General features: G+C 42.2%; 1 protein-coding gene across 1 annotated transcript in view; it reads right to left on the bottom strand.

Moving 5' to 3' along the window:
- Positions 1 to 703: 703 nt before the first annotated feature.
- LOC126345481 (probable ATP-dependent RNA helicase DDX47) overlaps positions 704 to 15,888 on the bottom strand; it is a 37,607-nt gene continuing 22,422 nt past the window's right edge. Inside the window, exons 8-9 of the mRNA XM_050002106.1 lie at positions 1,901 to 2,029; positions 704 to 1,817 (exon numbers count right to left, since the gene is read on the bottom strand). Coding sequence (XP_049858063.1) covers positions 1,680 to 1,817; positions 1,901 to 2,029 — 267 coding nt within the window. The 3' untranslated portion in view covers positions 704 to 1,679. The remainder of the gene's footprint in view (positions 1,818 to 1,900; positions 2,030 to 15,888) is intronic.

Below are 15,888 nucleotides of genomic sequence, written 5' to 3'. Positions count from 1 at the left end.
AACTCCCATAAAAATTTTGTTTAATGACAAGGAGAAAAAAAGAGGCATAGATGGATGTTTGGAACGTAGGCTGTCCAAGCTCAAATACTTCCACCAGTTCTAACACTGTCACAAAAATTATCCACAAAAATTTTTCAAACAGTGACAAATGTTGCCACAAATTTTCCAGTTAATTTTAAATATTACTGAGCCAGAAGCAGTTAAACCTATGGAGATTCTGCCTGCAACACTGTTAATGCAATCTGTCTGTAGATCAATTGATACGACTACCCACACCGAGATAACATTTTGTCAGTGTCGATCCACATCTACTTCATATACTACATCTGTCCATTTTAAATTTTCGTTCTCATATTACATCAAAAAATAGAAAATGATAAATCAGATTAACTAATTTTCAATAATTATAACCCTTCATGAAACCTGTGTGATTGTCTTGTCTCTGTTCCCAGACTGCTTTGTGTCCAAAATGATTTATCTATAATGGTCACTTGCAGTCCTTACACCTTCAATTATCTCTTAAGCACACAACAGACATTACTGACTATGTACTGCGGTTTCATTGGTAAAATACAGGAAAAGTCACCTACAAACATGATTGCTTGAAAAACACTCATGCAGCCCATCGTAGAATATTGCTCGTGTGTGGGATTCATACCAAACAGGACCAACAACAGATACGGAATGCATAAAAAGAAGGGCATCACTAGTGATCACATTTATTTATCGTACAGGTCAATCACAGAAATGCCAAAACCATAAACTTGCAAATGCTTGAAGATTGGAACAAAACAGCCCGAGAAAACACAAGTTTCAAGGGACAGGCTCTATACTGTATCCCCATAGAAGTTGCTCTTGCAGGGATTGTGAAGACAAAATGAAATTAATTTCAGATGGCACTGACATGTTTAAACAGCCATTTTCCCCCAGACTCAATAGGCAAATGAAATGGGAAGAAACATTAATGTGTGATAAAATGGAAAGTGACCGCTGTTCTATTATTTCACACTGGTTTGCACAGTATGTGTGTCAAGGACCATGTAGGCGTAGATGCAAGGGAAGCTGCGTGACTAGGCGCACTTCCCTACACAACTGTATTGCTACATGTTAAGTGATCACTTTTCAGTTTGCTCTGAGACAGTAACCCAGCAACAAAATGTGTTCTGTACTCTCAGTGTCAACAATTAAGTGTCTTCAATATCTCTGCGAGATTCTCATGGGTAGTGTGGTATCGTGATTCCCACTGCTTTAGCATTTGTTGGCACAGATAAATCCACATATTGATTATTATTCAAGACAGACCACAAGTCATCCAACTGCTCCTGATTAATATTTTGAATACATAAAGGTCTTCTCTCTCTCTCTCTCTCTCTCTCTCTCATAACACAGTTTTCCCTTAGAGTGTCTGACTGAAATATGAACCCTATACAATTGTGTGGCATGTTTAAAGAAATACTTGTTACTTACCCAACTAAATTCTGTCTAACGTGTCTTACAGGAACACGTTGTATTGAAGTTTGTAATAATACAACAATTATAGATTTGAATATGTTACATTTCATTTAACAGTGAATAAATATCAAATTCTCCACATCACTTTTTTTATAAATTAGTACCAAGATAACAGTAACATGTGAACAACACTTAAATAATAAAAAAGTTCATTTATTCACAATGTGTCATCTGTGTTTCCTCATCTTCTTCCCTTTCAATCTTTTCCTAACTCCTTGTGCTTCTTCCGTGTCATCGTCATCATCAATAGCACCTTTCCTCTTCTTGTTCTTGCCACCCTTCTTCTCTTCTAGGTCTTTTAATTGCTGTCACAGGAAAAGAAACAGTTGGAAACAAAATGGTAAAGGATGTAATATACGATTTTACACAAAAAGAAATCATAATTTACCATTTTTGCCATCCTCTGGGCTTCTGCCACTCTTTCTTGCAACAACATTACTTCATCTTCCTGTAGCTTGAATAGTGGAAGCTGCTTGCCAATCAAATGTTCAATACGTTGGTACAGTTCAACATCATACTAGAAAGTATTAAGATCACAGAATTTTATTTCAACAGGCTTGCTTACCTAATGTGACAACATAAAAACTAAATATCTTTTGGTGCCAGAAATTTCTTCTGCAAAAGCCAACAATGACAAAGAGGAAAGACAACTGATAATTTTGAGATGTTATATATAGAAAAGCAAAGAAGTAGAACACAAGAATTATTATAGCACTGTGGAAGGAATATGGAGAAAGAGACTAAGAAATATTCACACAATCAAAATTATGAAGCATCAGGAACCAAAAGCAACAGTGTTACACAAAAGTATGACACTTATCATCATGCTTAAAAAAGTATGTCTTTTTGTTATTAGGAAAAAATACTGATGGAACAATGTCCTGACCAAAGACAATGAATAACAGTTCTGTGGAGGTACAGGAAATGAGAAGGCCAATGTCAGATGGACTACTTTCACAAAATTAATGACCTGGCTACCACAATATTTCCGTACATATAGAGCATACTACGCTGCGGCACCATTGTGGAGGAATAGCTTTATGATAGTTATCCGATAATTTGGGCAATGTATCTGAAGCAAGTAGAGTACTGGCATATAGTCTTTAATAAGGGTGGTTTACAAGGTGAAGAGAAAGCTTTACTGGTGCATGGGGATTTTTCCTGCACAGATCTTTTAATCACTGTAATTCTATTCTGCATCTCTTATGAATCTTAGCTCATCTATGAATAGCAGAAAAATTCCAGTAAACGTTATTACCATGCTAGAAACATATTTAAGAAGTAGTTATACATGCAGGAAAATCCTGAGGTGATATATAGGGTGATTATAATTAAACTATCGAAATGCTGTAGAAATAACACCACTGGTTGGAACGAAATCAAATTGCAACATAATATTATCGGAGAAGGGGGAAAACAGTATGGCAGAAGAAGAAGAAAAGAGGAGAAAAAAAAGTGTGAAAATTGATCAATAGATGATGCTGTATGTGTCGGAATACATAAATGGAACACCTGTCATGTGCATGACCCATTGAAATTGGTATAAACATGCCGAGTACACAGCTTTTCCAACTTTCGCATCTGTGACGTTCACCATGACTATCTCAATGCAGGGTTACATTCTGCGTGTAAAGCTGTATTACAAGGATGATTAGAGTGCACACATTGCTCTGCAGAAGTTCTGGACACTGAAGGGTTTGAAAAAAGGCGTTGGCCCAATGACTGCCTGGGTCTGGAGAAAATGATTTGGAAATTCGAAAAGACGGGTTATTTTGGCGTGCAACCTGGTAGATGGAGGAAACTAACTGATTCGATGTCAGAGGAAGCAGTGGCCACAGAAATGCACGAGGAGACAAGTGGTGGTGTGCAAAGGTGTAGTGCACGGAGAATTGCCCGAACATTGGACATACCCGTGAGCATGCTACATAAAATCCTACGAAACATCCATCTTTGCTATACATTCAAAATTACCCATGTGCACAAGTTCCTTCCTGTTGACCTGCCAGCAAGGGAGGCCTCTGCTTTAGAATATCTTGCTTGCATGGAAGTGGACAATGATTGACCGTGGAAGATTCAGTAGACAGACGAAGCCCTCTTCCATCTGACAGGATATGTCAATATACAGAATTGTCGAATATGGCCAACAGAAAATCCACACGCAAATCAACCAGTACCACTCCATCCCGAAAAGCTCACTGTGTAATGCGGGTTTACGGCATCATTCAACATAGGGCCTTTTTTTTTTTTTTTTTTTTTTTTTTTTTAAAAGAAACAAGTGATTCCGGCCCTGTTACCTGTACCGCAACCGGTAAGCGCTATGAGTGACTTTTGCACAACCACGTCATTCTAGCTCACCAACAGAGTGGATGGGATCATTTTTATGCAAGATGGTGCACCTCCGCTCATTACAAATCCAGTTAAGCAGCTGCTGAAGCACCATTTCGGAAATGCTAGAATTATCAGATGCCATTTTCCTACAGCCTGGCCATCGCGATCACCTGATCTTAATCTACATGACTTCTGGCTGTGGGGCTATCTGAAAGGTGTTGTGTTCTGTGTTCCGAATGAAAACTTAGCTGCACCGAAGGTACATATTGCACAACACATTCTGAACGTGATCCCAGAAACACTTTGATCTGTTGTGGTACATGCTGTTTTTGATTTCAACTTGTTGCAGAAAACGGTGAACAGCATATTGGATACGTTTTGAGGCAGTCACACAGAAATTGATAATCCAATTTGATTTTGATTGATGCTTTTTATGCAGTTTTTGGCCTCAGGACATTTAAAACCTGATGTGACTGATGCTTTTTATGTGGTTTCTGGCCTCAAAAAAATTAAAAACCAATTTTTCCCAGCTGATGTGATATGACCTTGCCGTAGTGGTTGGTGGGTTGGTTTAAAGGAGGGGGAAAGCGACCAGATTGCTTGGTCATCGGTCCCTTGTTCCTGTTAAAATAATCATACAGGGGAAAGAAGAAAACAAACGAGAGGTAGAGCACAACACCGAAAGGAAGGGAATACGACAAGAATGATAGACAGGGAGCAAACACTTCAAAGAACAAAAGAGGACAACAGAACCACAGATGCAAGAAAGAGTTAGAAGAGATTAAAACAAGAAGGCAGATTACCATGGCTGGCTGACCGTGAGAATAAAAAGGAGAAGCCAGACACTCTGCAACACATTAAAACTTCCACCCTAAAAGCACAAGGGTGGAGGACATAGAGGGACAAAGGACATGCACTAAAACTTAGATCAAACGATGAAACACGCCCTCACATAAAAAACGTAGAAGTAAAGCTGCTATTGAGGCATTGTCGCCCAACACCGAAGGTAGGGTGCTGGAAAAGTTAAAAGTCTGCCGCAGAGCAGCTGAAAGTGGGCAGTCCAGCAAGAAGTGGATGAATGTCATTTGTGTGCCACAGTGACACTTAGGAGTGTTCTCACGACGGAGGAGGTAACGATGTGTTAGCCACGTATGGCCAATGCGGAGCAGACAAAGTACACCTGATTTCCTGCGAGAAGCCCGCAGGGAAGACTTGTGCACATTTACAGTCTCCTTAACGACACACAGTTTGTTGTGTGTCCTGTTATGCCACTCCGTCTCCCAAAGCCGAAAAACCTTGGGGCGTAAGACAGAAAGCAGGTCAGTTTCAGAGATGCCCATCTCCAAAAGCGGCTTCCGTGTAGCCTATATGGCCAGCCTGTCAGCAAGTTCATTGCCTGGGATTCCGACGTGTCCTGGGGTCCACACAAACCACTGAACGACTGGACCGTTCCAGGGCAGAGATGGACTCCTGGATAGTCACTCCCAAAGGATGGCGAGGGTAGCACTGGCCGACAGCTTGTAAGCTGCTCAGGGAGTCAGAAAAGAGAAGAAACGTCTCACCAGAATGGTAATGGATGTACTAAAGTGCACGAGATATGGTTGCAAGCCCTCCAGTGAAGAGACTGCAGACAGTGGGCAAGGAATGCTGTTCGATATGGCCTCTGTGGACGTAGGCGAAGCCAACATTACCATCAGCCATCAAAGCGTCGGTATAAACAATTTCAGAGCCCCAAAACACATCAAGAATTGAGAGGAAATGACAGCAGAGCGCGGCGTGGTCAACGGAGTCCTTAGGGCCACGTAAAAGGTCCAGACGAAGCTTTGGCCGAGGTGTACACCATACTTCAAGCAGAGGTGGTAAAGGGAAGGACTCCAGTTCAGGGACCGCAAACGAGCCGCAATCTTAGCCATGACTGGGGCTCCCGATGTGGAATATGAACTACCACGGGTGGGAAAAGGAGACGGTAACTCGGATGCTCGGCAGAACTACTAATGTGTGCAACGTAACTGGTGAGCAGTTGTGCACGCTGGATCTACAATGGAGGGACCCCGGCCTCCACCAGGACATTGGTCACCAGACTCATTCTAAAAGCTCCTGTAGTCAGGCAAATGCCACAATGGTGCACTGGTTCGAGTAAACACAATGCTGAGGCCATTGCCGAACCATAAACCGCACTTCCATAGTCAAGGCGGGATTGAACGAGGGCTCTGTAGAGCTGCAGCAGCATACAGCAAACTGTACCTCAGTTGGTGTTGCTCAGGCAGTGGAGGGCATTCAGGTGCTGCCAGCCCTTCTGCTTAAGTTGATGGTGTCAAAAACCAGTCCTAAGAACTGATATGTCTCACTACAGTGAGTGGATCGTTATTAACGTAAAGTTCAGGTTCCGGATGAACAGTATGATGTCGACAGAAGTGCATGACACACAACTTCTCAGCTGAAAACTGGAAGCTGTGGACTAGAGCCCACGACTGCGCCTTGTGAATGGCTCCCAGGCGCTGCTCAGCGACACCAGTACTGGACGAGCAGTATGAAATGCAGAAGTCATCTGCATAGAGAGAAGGTGAGACCGATGGCCCTACAGCTGCTGCTAGACCGTTAATGGCCACTAAAAATATAGACACACTCAATAAGAAGCCCTGCAGAATACCATTCTCCTGAATACGGGGCAGCGGGGACAGAGACACCGACTAGGATATGGAAACTATGGAGCAACAGGAAGTTTTCGATAAAAACTGGGAGCGGGCCCCGGAGATCCCACTCATCCAACGTGGTAAAGATATGATGTTGCCAAGTCGTGTCGTATGCTTTACGTAAGTAAAAAAGATGGCAACCAGATGTTAGCATCCAGAAAAGGCTGTTCAGACGGCAGACTTGAGGGACACAAGGTTATCAGTGGCGGAAGCCGTCCTGACATGGAGCCAGTAGGCTACGTGACTCCAGGACCCAACCAAACTGCCGACACACCATACGTTCCAGCAGCTCACAAAGAACGTTGGTGAGGTTGATAGCTAGCCACATAAAGCAGGTTTTTACCAGGTTTGAGCACCTGAATGATGATGCTCTCCCGCCATTGCTGGAAAGATGCCACGCACCAGATCGGTTGAAGATGATGAGGAGATATCGCCTGTAGTCAGGCGAGTGATGTTTAGCCATCTGACTGTGGATTTAATCCGGCCCAGGCGCTGTGTCGGGGCAATGTGCAAGGGCACTGAGGAGCTCCCACTCTGTAAATGGGGTGTTATAGGGTTCACTATGGCTTGTGCACGAGAGGGCTTTCCTTTCCATCTTCTGTTTGAGGGTGTGAAAGGCTGGACGAGGGGGGGGGGGGGGGGTAGTTCTCCAATGCAGAGGTATGGGCATAGTGCTCAGCAAAGTGTTCAGCAATCACGTTTGCATTGGTAGATAACACACCATTGATGTTAACACCAGGGACACCTGTTGGCATCTGGTACCCAAAAAGACGTCCGATCTTCGAGCAGACTTGGGAAGGTGACATATGGCACCCAATGGCCAACATATACCTCTTCCAACACTCTTGTTTCCGTTATTTTATAAGTTGGTGAATGCGGGTACGGAGCCGCTAAAAGGCTATTAGGTGCTCTAGGGAAGGATACCACTTATGTCGTTGTAGAGCTCGCCGACAATCTTTAATACAGGGACTTCCGGTGACCACCAAGGGACAGTCTTTCAAAGGGGGCACCATAAAGAACAAGAGAAATGCAGAAATGATTGTTGTAGTGACTAGCTCAACCACAACACTGATGGTACAATGTGTGGGAAATTCAACGGTGACATCAGGGTAGGCGTCCATGGGCATGACGCCGGGGGAGTGACAGGAAGATGGGGTAGTGGTCACTACCACACAGGTCATCATGTGCTCTCCAGTGGATAGACAGGAGAAGGCAAAAACCAAGAGATCAATGGTCAAGTATGTGCCATGTGCCACACTGAAATGTGTGGGGACACCTGTATTTAAGAGGTAGAGGTCAAGATGTGACAGTAAATTTCTGACATCTCTACCTCGGCCAGTAAGCACAGTGCCATCCCACAAGAGATTATGGGTGTTAAAATCTCCCTAAAGTAGGAAAGGTTTAGCGTGTTGCTCAATCAGTGCAGCCAATACATTTAGGGGTACTGCACCATCTTGAGGGAGATATATGTTGCAGACAGTTATTTCATGCGTTGTCTGTCATCCTTATCCTGACAGCCACAGCTTCAAGAGGAGTTTGAAGGGGGCACAAGTTCACTACATACCCAGTTCAGGACATAGTCCTGACACACTATTATATTCACTACGGGTCTTGTAATATCCCCTGTAGCCATGAAGGTCAGGGATCTGCACTGCCAGGAACCAGGTTTTCTGTAGGGCAATGCAGAAAGCAGGTGTTAAGCTTTACAGTTGACTTAGCTCAGCCGGGTGGTGGAAAAAACTGTCACAATTCCACTGGAGAATGACGTGATGGTGTAACTGGGAAGGCATAAAACACTCAATGAGGCAGTCTACGCCTCAGAGTCACCTGTTGCCACTGGATGAGTACCTGTGCAATCAACATCTATTGTGTCTTAGGGCCCAGCGAGATCTAGGTCCTCGGCAGATGCCAGAATCTCCACTTCATCCTCAGACGCAGAGCTTGTAGATGGTGATGGTGTGGGGGCCACCACAGTGCCTTGGTTCTTGGGGGTCTTTATCTTTTTTGGTTTCTCTTGCTGCTCCTTAGGTGTGTCCAGCTGGGAGGGCTTCACGGATTCAGTCTCAGCGACTGATGAGGACCATGAAGTCCAACGACCCGCTACGTGTGGTTGCTTCAGCCACTGGTGGATGTCAGCTTTGCCACTGGTAAGAACCTGGGAAGGGAGTGACCCAAGGGACCCCTTCCTAGTGAGAGGAGCCGAAGAAGACATACGCTTCTCCAGCTGAGAACTGTGGCCTGACGTCCCCGATGGTTGGGAGGGTGTTGCTCCCGAAGTAGGTGGTGCAGGAGTAACAGGGAGGGATGTCCTCCACTCTTTCTTCTGAAACACTGTGAAGTGCAATGCCAGAATGTTCCAGAACACTTCCTGTTGCCAGATACTTCCTATACCATTCCTTAATTGTTTCCCCATCAGGTGGATCACATTCGTACACCCGACGATAATTTCTTTGCACAGTAATTAGCGATTTTGTTTCTGCAAACCACACTACTGCTTGCGCGCGCTGCCGTGGAGTCGCCATTTTTCTCTTCATGCAACCATGCTGCACTCTGGCAACGATACTTGGCACTTCTGAAGTGGGAATATAAATTCTTTGAGATGCTCTACAATGAGGTGCATTTATCATTGTCATATCTACTGTGGTTTTTCTCTCCTAGGCCCCTGAAATCAGGGAGGTTTGAGTGGGACACATTGTATGATACCCTGGACCATATTTAAGCTCTTATGGGGCATGCTGGAAATAGAAACATCCCCCACCGTGTCACAAGCGAGTAGTGCTCGTGACTGGGCTATGGATGCTGTTTTGATTAAGACCGACCCAGATCGTATTTTGGACAATTATTTCACCTTCCTTCCAAACTTCTCCTCTAAATGCTCAACAAAAAACTGAGGCTTCATCGTCATGAAAGATTCTCCATCGGCTCTCGAACATACAAGGTACCGGGGCGAATAAGATGCGCTGTCATCCTTAACCTGGTATTCCTCCCTTGGTGTGTGTGTGTGTGTGTGTGTGTGTGGGGGGGGGGGGGGGGGGGGCGATTTGAGGTCTTACTTCCATGCACTGAATTGAGCCCCTGAACACTTTCAGACTGCTGGTGCTTGACCACCAGCAAGACATTATGTACTACACTTAATCACAAGTCATCCATCCTGATGCCACCCACTCCCACCAGAGCCCCCCCCCCCCCTCCCACGGACACCACCCAGCTGCAGCAAAGGCCACCTGGCAGGATGGCCATTGCTGGTAGTCCTGATGCCTCAGGAGGATGGGCATCTACTCCTTGGCTTAGGTGGGGAGTTAACAGCACAGGCATCAGCAGAGTGATCCCTGTGTGGTCAGGGGGCTACAACAACTGGGTACATGGTGGTCCACCACAATGGACTGGCTACCGTGCTGAGTATCAGGTGCAAATGAGCTAAGAAGTCCAATATCTTTGTCAATGCAGAAAGCGATACAGCATAGCAGATGGAGGAAAATGCACCCAGGAGGCTGACCTCACCCAACAGCTGGAGAATGAGCGGAAGTGCAGATCCACGTCAAAGAATGCGAGAGGTCTCAGCGCATGATGGACATGATGCACCTTGTAAGGCACCCTTTCCCAATTGGCTCGCAGTATGGGAAAGTTTAGAAGGATGGAGGTCAAACCCTACAGGGGACCATCACAAAGGTTGAAATGTGTGAGACTCCTTTTAGTTGCCTCGTATGACAGGCAGGAATACCTCGGGCCGATTCTAACCCCCAGACCTGAAGGGGGGTGCTGTAGTGGATGGGCTTATGTAACTAACAGTATCACACGTGCACACCCATGCACACTGAGTAGTACAGTTTCTTTAATATAAAACTTACACTTTAGGCATTGTTGTACAGTTCATTTGTGATTTGTAGTCGACCACTATTAAATTATGGTGGTTACAGCACCATCTATAGCTACATTTGTAACTATTTATTTTTCTTCTTTCCCCTTCTCTGATAATATTCCGTTGCAATTTGACATCATTCTGACCAGTGGTGTTATTCTTACAGCGGTTTGAAAGTTTAACTTCAATCACCCTATAATATGGCGCGATTCCTCATATACTAACAACACAAAAACATCTGTCACATATTTCCAGCAGTAAATGGACATTCGAGATTGGCAGTCTGGCAACACTGGAAACACATGTATGGTAATTACCTCTGTCAGCATATGGTGAAATGTGTAGTTGGCGCACTGCATCGTGTTTTGGGTTAGCATGCAGAAGGTCAAAGGTTCGATTTTGGGATGAGGCGTATTTGTTTTTGTTTGCTACATATAGTCTGCATGGTACAGTATTTTGTGTCTTCATCATTATACAGCGATTACAGTGAGTCTTTTACAAAACATTTGGACTCGATACTACGAACACAGAAACGGAAGTACAATTTTTTCATTGGTCAGCCTTTAAAGAAGCCTATTGCATGTTGTGGACATGAATTCTTCCACATTAACTGCATCCACTAGATCCCAAACATGTTTCCTGTGTACCCTCCCCCAGCGGCCCAGTCGATTACTACCACTCATTATTCTTGCCACTTTCAGGCCCATTACACTTTGTTAGGGGCTTATGTCACCAGTAGGACTAGCAATGTGCTTTGCAAATAATTTCCAAGCTCCATTACCATTTGCACGTATTGTCACCATGGAACCATTAATTATGTCTTTCAACACTGAGTCTGATACGCACACACTGTTTAGCATCCCCATGCGTTACTATCATCATCATCATCATCATGTCTTCCTTTTCTCAGACGTTATGTCTCGTTAAAAATGGAAAGTGACACGGACCTTGATCAAGCGTGACTTCCTTTTAATTGTACGGTATATACTATATTGCATTTATGAAGTTTCGGGTAATTGAACACGTATCCATAATTACGGATTTCTGTAGTTGTATATACAAGTTTGGATGTAGCTGTATTGCATTGATGTACTGGTGGATATTGTGTGGCATGACTCCTGTAGTTGATAGTACAATTGCTATAATGTCAACATTATCCTGATGCCACATGTCCTTGACTTCCTCAGCCAGTTGGATGTATTTTTCAATTTGTCTCCTGTTTTCTTTTGTATATTTGTTGTATTGGGTATGGATATTTCGATTAGTTGTGTTAATTTCTTCTTTTTATAGGTGAGTATGATGTCAGGTTTGTTGTGTGGTGGTGTTTTATCTGTTATAATGGTTCTGTTCCAGTATAATTTGTATTCCATCATTCTCCAGTACATTTTGTGGTGCATACTTGTATGTGGGAATAGGTTGTTTTATTAGTTTATGTTATAAGGCAAGCTGTTGATGTATTATTTTTGCTACATTGTCATGTCTTCTGCGGTATTCTGTATTTGCTAGTATTGTACATCCGCTTGTGATGTGATCTACTGTTTCTATTTGTTGTTTGCAACGTCTGCATTTATCTGTTGTGGTATTGGGATCTTTAATAATATGCTTGCTGTAATATCTGGTGTTTATTGTTTGATCCTGTATTGCAATAATGAATCCTTCCATCTCACTGTATATATTGCCTTTTCTTAGCCATGTGTTGGATGCGTCTTGATTGATGTGTGGCTGTGTAAGATGATACAATTTTCTTAAATTGTCTACCTGTCCATAATGTAGGTTTTTTTGTCGATAAATCCCCTTCCTCCTTCCTTTCTGCTTAATGTGAATCTTTCTGTTGCTGAATGTATGTGATGTATTCTATATTTGTGGCATTGTGATCGTGTAAGTGTATTGAGTGCTTCTAGGTCTGCGTTACTCCATTTCACTACTCCAAATGAGTAGGTCAATATTGGTATAGCATAAGTATTTATAGCTTTGTTCTTGTTTCTTGCTGTCAATTCTGTTTTCAGTATTTTTGTTAGTCTTTGTCTATATTTTTCTTTAAGTCTTCTTTAATATTTGTATTATCTATTCCTATTTTTTGTCTGTATCCTAGAGTTTATAGGCATCTGTTTTTTCCATCACTTCTATGCAGTCGCTGTGGTTATCCAATAGGTAATAATATTGTTTAGTGTGTTTTCCCTTGACTATGCTATTTTTCTTACACCTGTCTGTTCCAAAAGCCATATTTATATCATTGCTGAATGCTTCTGTTATCTTTAGTAATTGGTCAAGTTGTTGATTTGTTCCTGCCAGTACTTTTAGATCATCCATGTATAGCAAATGTGTGATTCTGTGTTGGTATGTTCCAGTAATATTGTATCCATAATTTGTATTATTTAGCATGTTGGATAGTGGGTTCAGAGCAAGGCAGAACCAGAAAGGACTTAATGAGTCTCCTTGGTATATTCCACATTTGATCTGTATTGGCTGTGATGTGATATTATTTGAATTTGTTTGGATATTAAGTGTGGTTTTCCAATTTTTCATTACTATGTTTAGGAACTGTATCAATTTAGGATCTACTTTGTATATTTCCAATATTTGTAGTAACCATGAGTGGGGTACACTATCAAAAGCTTTTTGGTGATCAATGTATGCATAGTGTAGTGACCTTTGTTTAGTTTTAGCTTGATATGTCACCTCTGCATCTATTATCAGTTGCTCTTTACATCCTCGTGCTCCTTTGCAACAGCCTTTTTGTTCTTCATTTATAATTTTGTTCTGTTTTGTATGTGTAATGACTGAAGTTAATATTTTGTATATTGTTGGTAGGCATGTTATGGGGCAATATTTAGCTGGGTTTGCTATGTCTGCTTGATCTTTAGGTTTCAGATAAGTTATTCCATGTGTAAGTGTATCAGGGAATGTGTATGGGTCTGCAATGTAACTGTTAAATAATTTATGATGATGTAAATACAATAAAAAGAAACTTCCACATGGGAAAAATATATTAAAAACAAAGATTCCAAGACTTACCAAGCGGGAAAGCGCCGGTAGATAGGCACAATAAATAAAACACACAAACACACACACAGAATTTCTAGCTTTCGCAACCGACGGGATTGGAATGACTCCTTACCCTCTCCCTTAAAACCCACATCCTTTCATATTTCCTTTTCCTTCCCTCTTTCCTGACGAAGCAGCTGCCGGTTGCAAAAGCTCGAAATTCTGTGTGTGTGTTTGATTCATTGTGCCTATCTACCGGCGCTTTTCCGCTTGGTAAGTCTTGGAACCTTTGTTTTTATACACACACACACACACACACACACACACACACACACACACACACACAAAAGTCTGCTTGTGTCTGTGTATGAGCGGTTGGATGTGTGTGTGCGTGCAAGTGTACACCTGTCCTTTTTTCCCCCTAAGGTAAGTCTTTCCGCTCCCGGGATTGGAATGACTCCTTACCCTCTCCCTTAAAACCCACATCCTTCCGTCTTTCCCTCTCCTTCCCTCTTTCCTGAAGAAGCAACCGTCGGTTGCGAAAGCTAAAAATTGTGTGTGTATGTGTGTGTGTGTGTGTGTGTGTGTGTGTGTGTGTGTGTGTGTGTTTTATTTATTGGGCCTATCTACCGGCGCTTTCCTTCTCGGTAAGTCTTGGAATCTTTGTTTTTAATATATATCAATTGAGTTGTATGCCTTCAAAGATACACCAACAATGACGACGATATATTTCTTACCAGCCATCTTCACTTGTCACAGCACTGACTTCATGTATCCATTCAATACAAGTGCATCCTTTTCCGAATCTAACAGTATTCTCTTAGTTGTGCGTCTAGTTGAGATTCAGTTCTCTTCAGTACAGTCTCGGCGAAAACTTGTATGCGACAGGCATCAAAGAGGTTCCTCAACAACTCAAGTCTCCTTTCTTGTGACAGGAATGAATCAAACCAGAAGTCCAGTCTCTAGGTAATGATTCAGGCTCCCATTCAACATGCTCACAGTCCTATCTCCAACTAATTCCATCATTCAGCTACTATTGAACCTTCCCTACACACATTGTTGTTTTTCAAGCACTGAATGATTTCTATCAATTTTTGGTCGGTGGTTGACAGTTTGGTTACTTCATATTCTCTTGCCAAGTAAAGAATGTATTGGGTTGTTCAGAGTTAAGATACTTAAGTAATCACCCAGCAGATGACAGTTGTCTACATCACTGTTGGCTATCTTCCCATGCGGCTCCTGATACGAAGGTTCAGTGGGCTACAGTGACTGGGTTTGTTTAAAGTGTCTGTAAAAAACTTCTGGTATTGTTTTTCTTGACGTTTTCTTCACCTTAGTGTGACATAATAATCGTAGGAAATAAATATTACTTCTGATGTGGCATCTAAGTGACTGGATGGATTAGAGTAGCCACAGACGTAGTATTAACATTAATAAGCAAATAAAAAATAATATACTCTTTCATTTTAGGGAATCATTCACAAAATTTTGGACATCTCTATGGTGTTGTCCGTAAAAATTCATTCAGTATTGTGTACATGATGAAAAATTAAAAATTCCTGGGAGATTAAAATTGTGTGCCATACGAGGACTCAAAACCAGTACCTTGTCTTTCACAAATAATTAGGCTTACCATATTTTTTTGGGTCCAACCCAGGACATATTTTTGAATTTACTTAGAGGTCTTAATAGAGTTCTGAAACACCAAATTTTATTTACTGCAGACATGCCTTGTTTTAATTACAACATAAATTTCACAACAAAGAAGTTCTACTTTCAGTAGATGTTTTGACAGAAGACACTGAAAGTCTACCCTTTTCTGCAGACAAAACATTGCACATAATTTTAAAAAATCTCTGTACTGGAGCAGATGTCCCAGAGACAGACACTGCAAACAACCATTTTACAAATATTGAAAACACGAAATAAGTATTTTGAAACACCTTAAAAATTCCAGGATGCTGTGTTGGTTCGTGTGCGTGAGGTGTGGTTGCTTGTGTATGTGAATTGTGTGTGATTGTGTGTGTGTGTGTGGGGGGGGGGGGGGGGGGGGGATGTTAGCAAGTGAAATATGTGACTGGATTCAGCACGTTATCTTGGACGGCGAGTAACTGTCAGATGTGAAAGTAACTACAGATGTGCCCCAGAGAAGGTGTTATTTATTAATTACCTTGCAAACAATATTAATGATAACCTTAAGCTTTTTGCAGCTGATGCAGTTATCTATAATGAAGTACTATCAGAAAGAAGCTCCATAAATATTCAGTCAGATCATGATAAAATTTCAAAATGATGCCAAAAAAATTGGTAGCTTGCTTTAAATGTTCGAAAATGTAAATTTGTGAACTTCTCAATATGAAAAAAACTTAATATCCTATGACTATAATAATAGTGAGTAGGTGCTGGAATTGACAGCTCATATAAATACTTGGGTGTAACACTTTGTAGGGATACGAAATGGAACGATCACATAGGCTCAGTCATGGATAAGGCAGGTGGTAGACTTTGGTT

Source organism: Schistocerca gregaria, chromosome 1 (assembly GCF_023897955.1).
Source record: "Schistocerca gregaria isolate iqSchGreg1 chromosome 1, iqSchGreg1.2, whole genome shotgun sequence".
NCBI classification, from domain to species: Eukaryota; Metazoa; Arthropoda; class Insecta; order Orthoptera; family Acrididae; genus Schistocerca; species Schistocerca gregaria.
The sequence above is the reverse complement of the archived record's forward strand: the minus strand, read 5'-3'. Positions and strand labels throughout refer to the sequence as shown.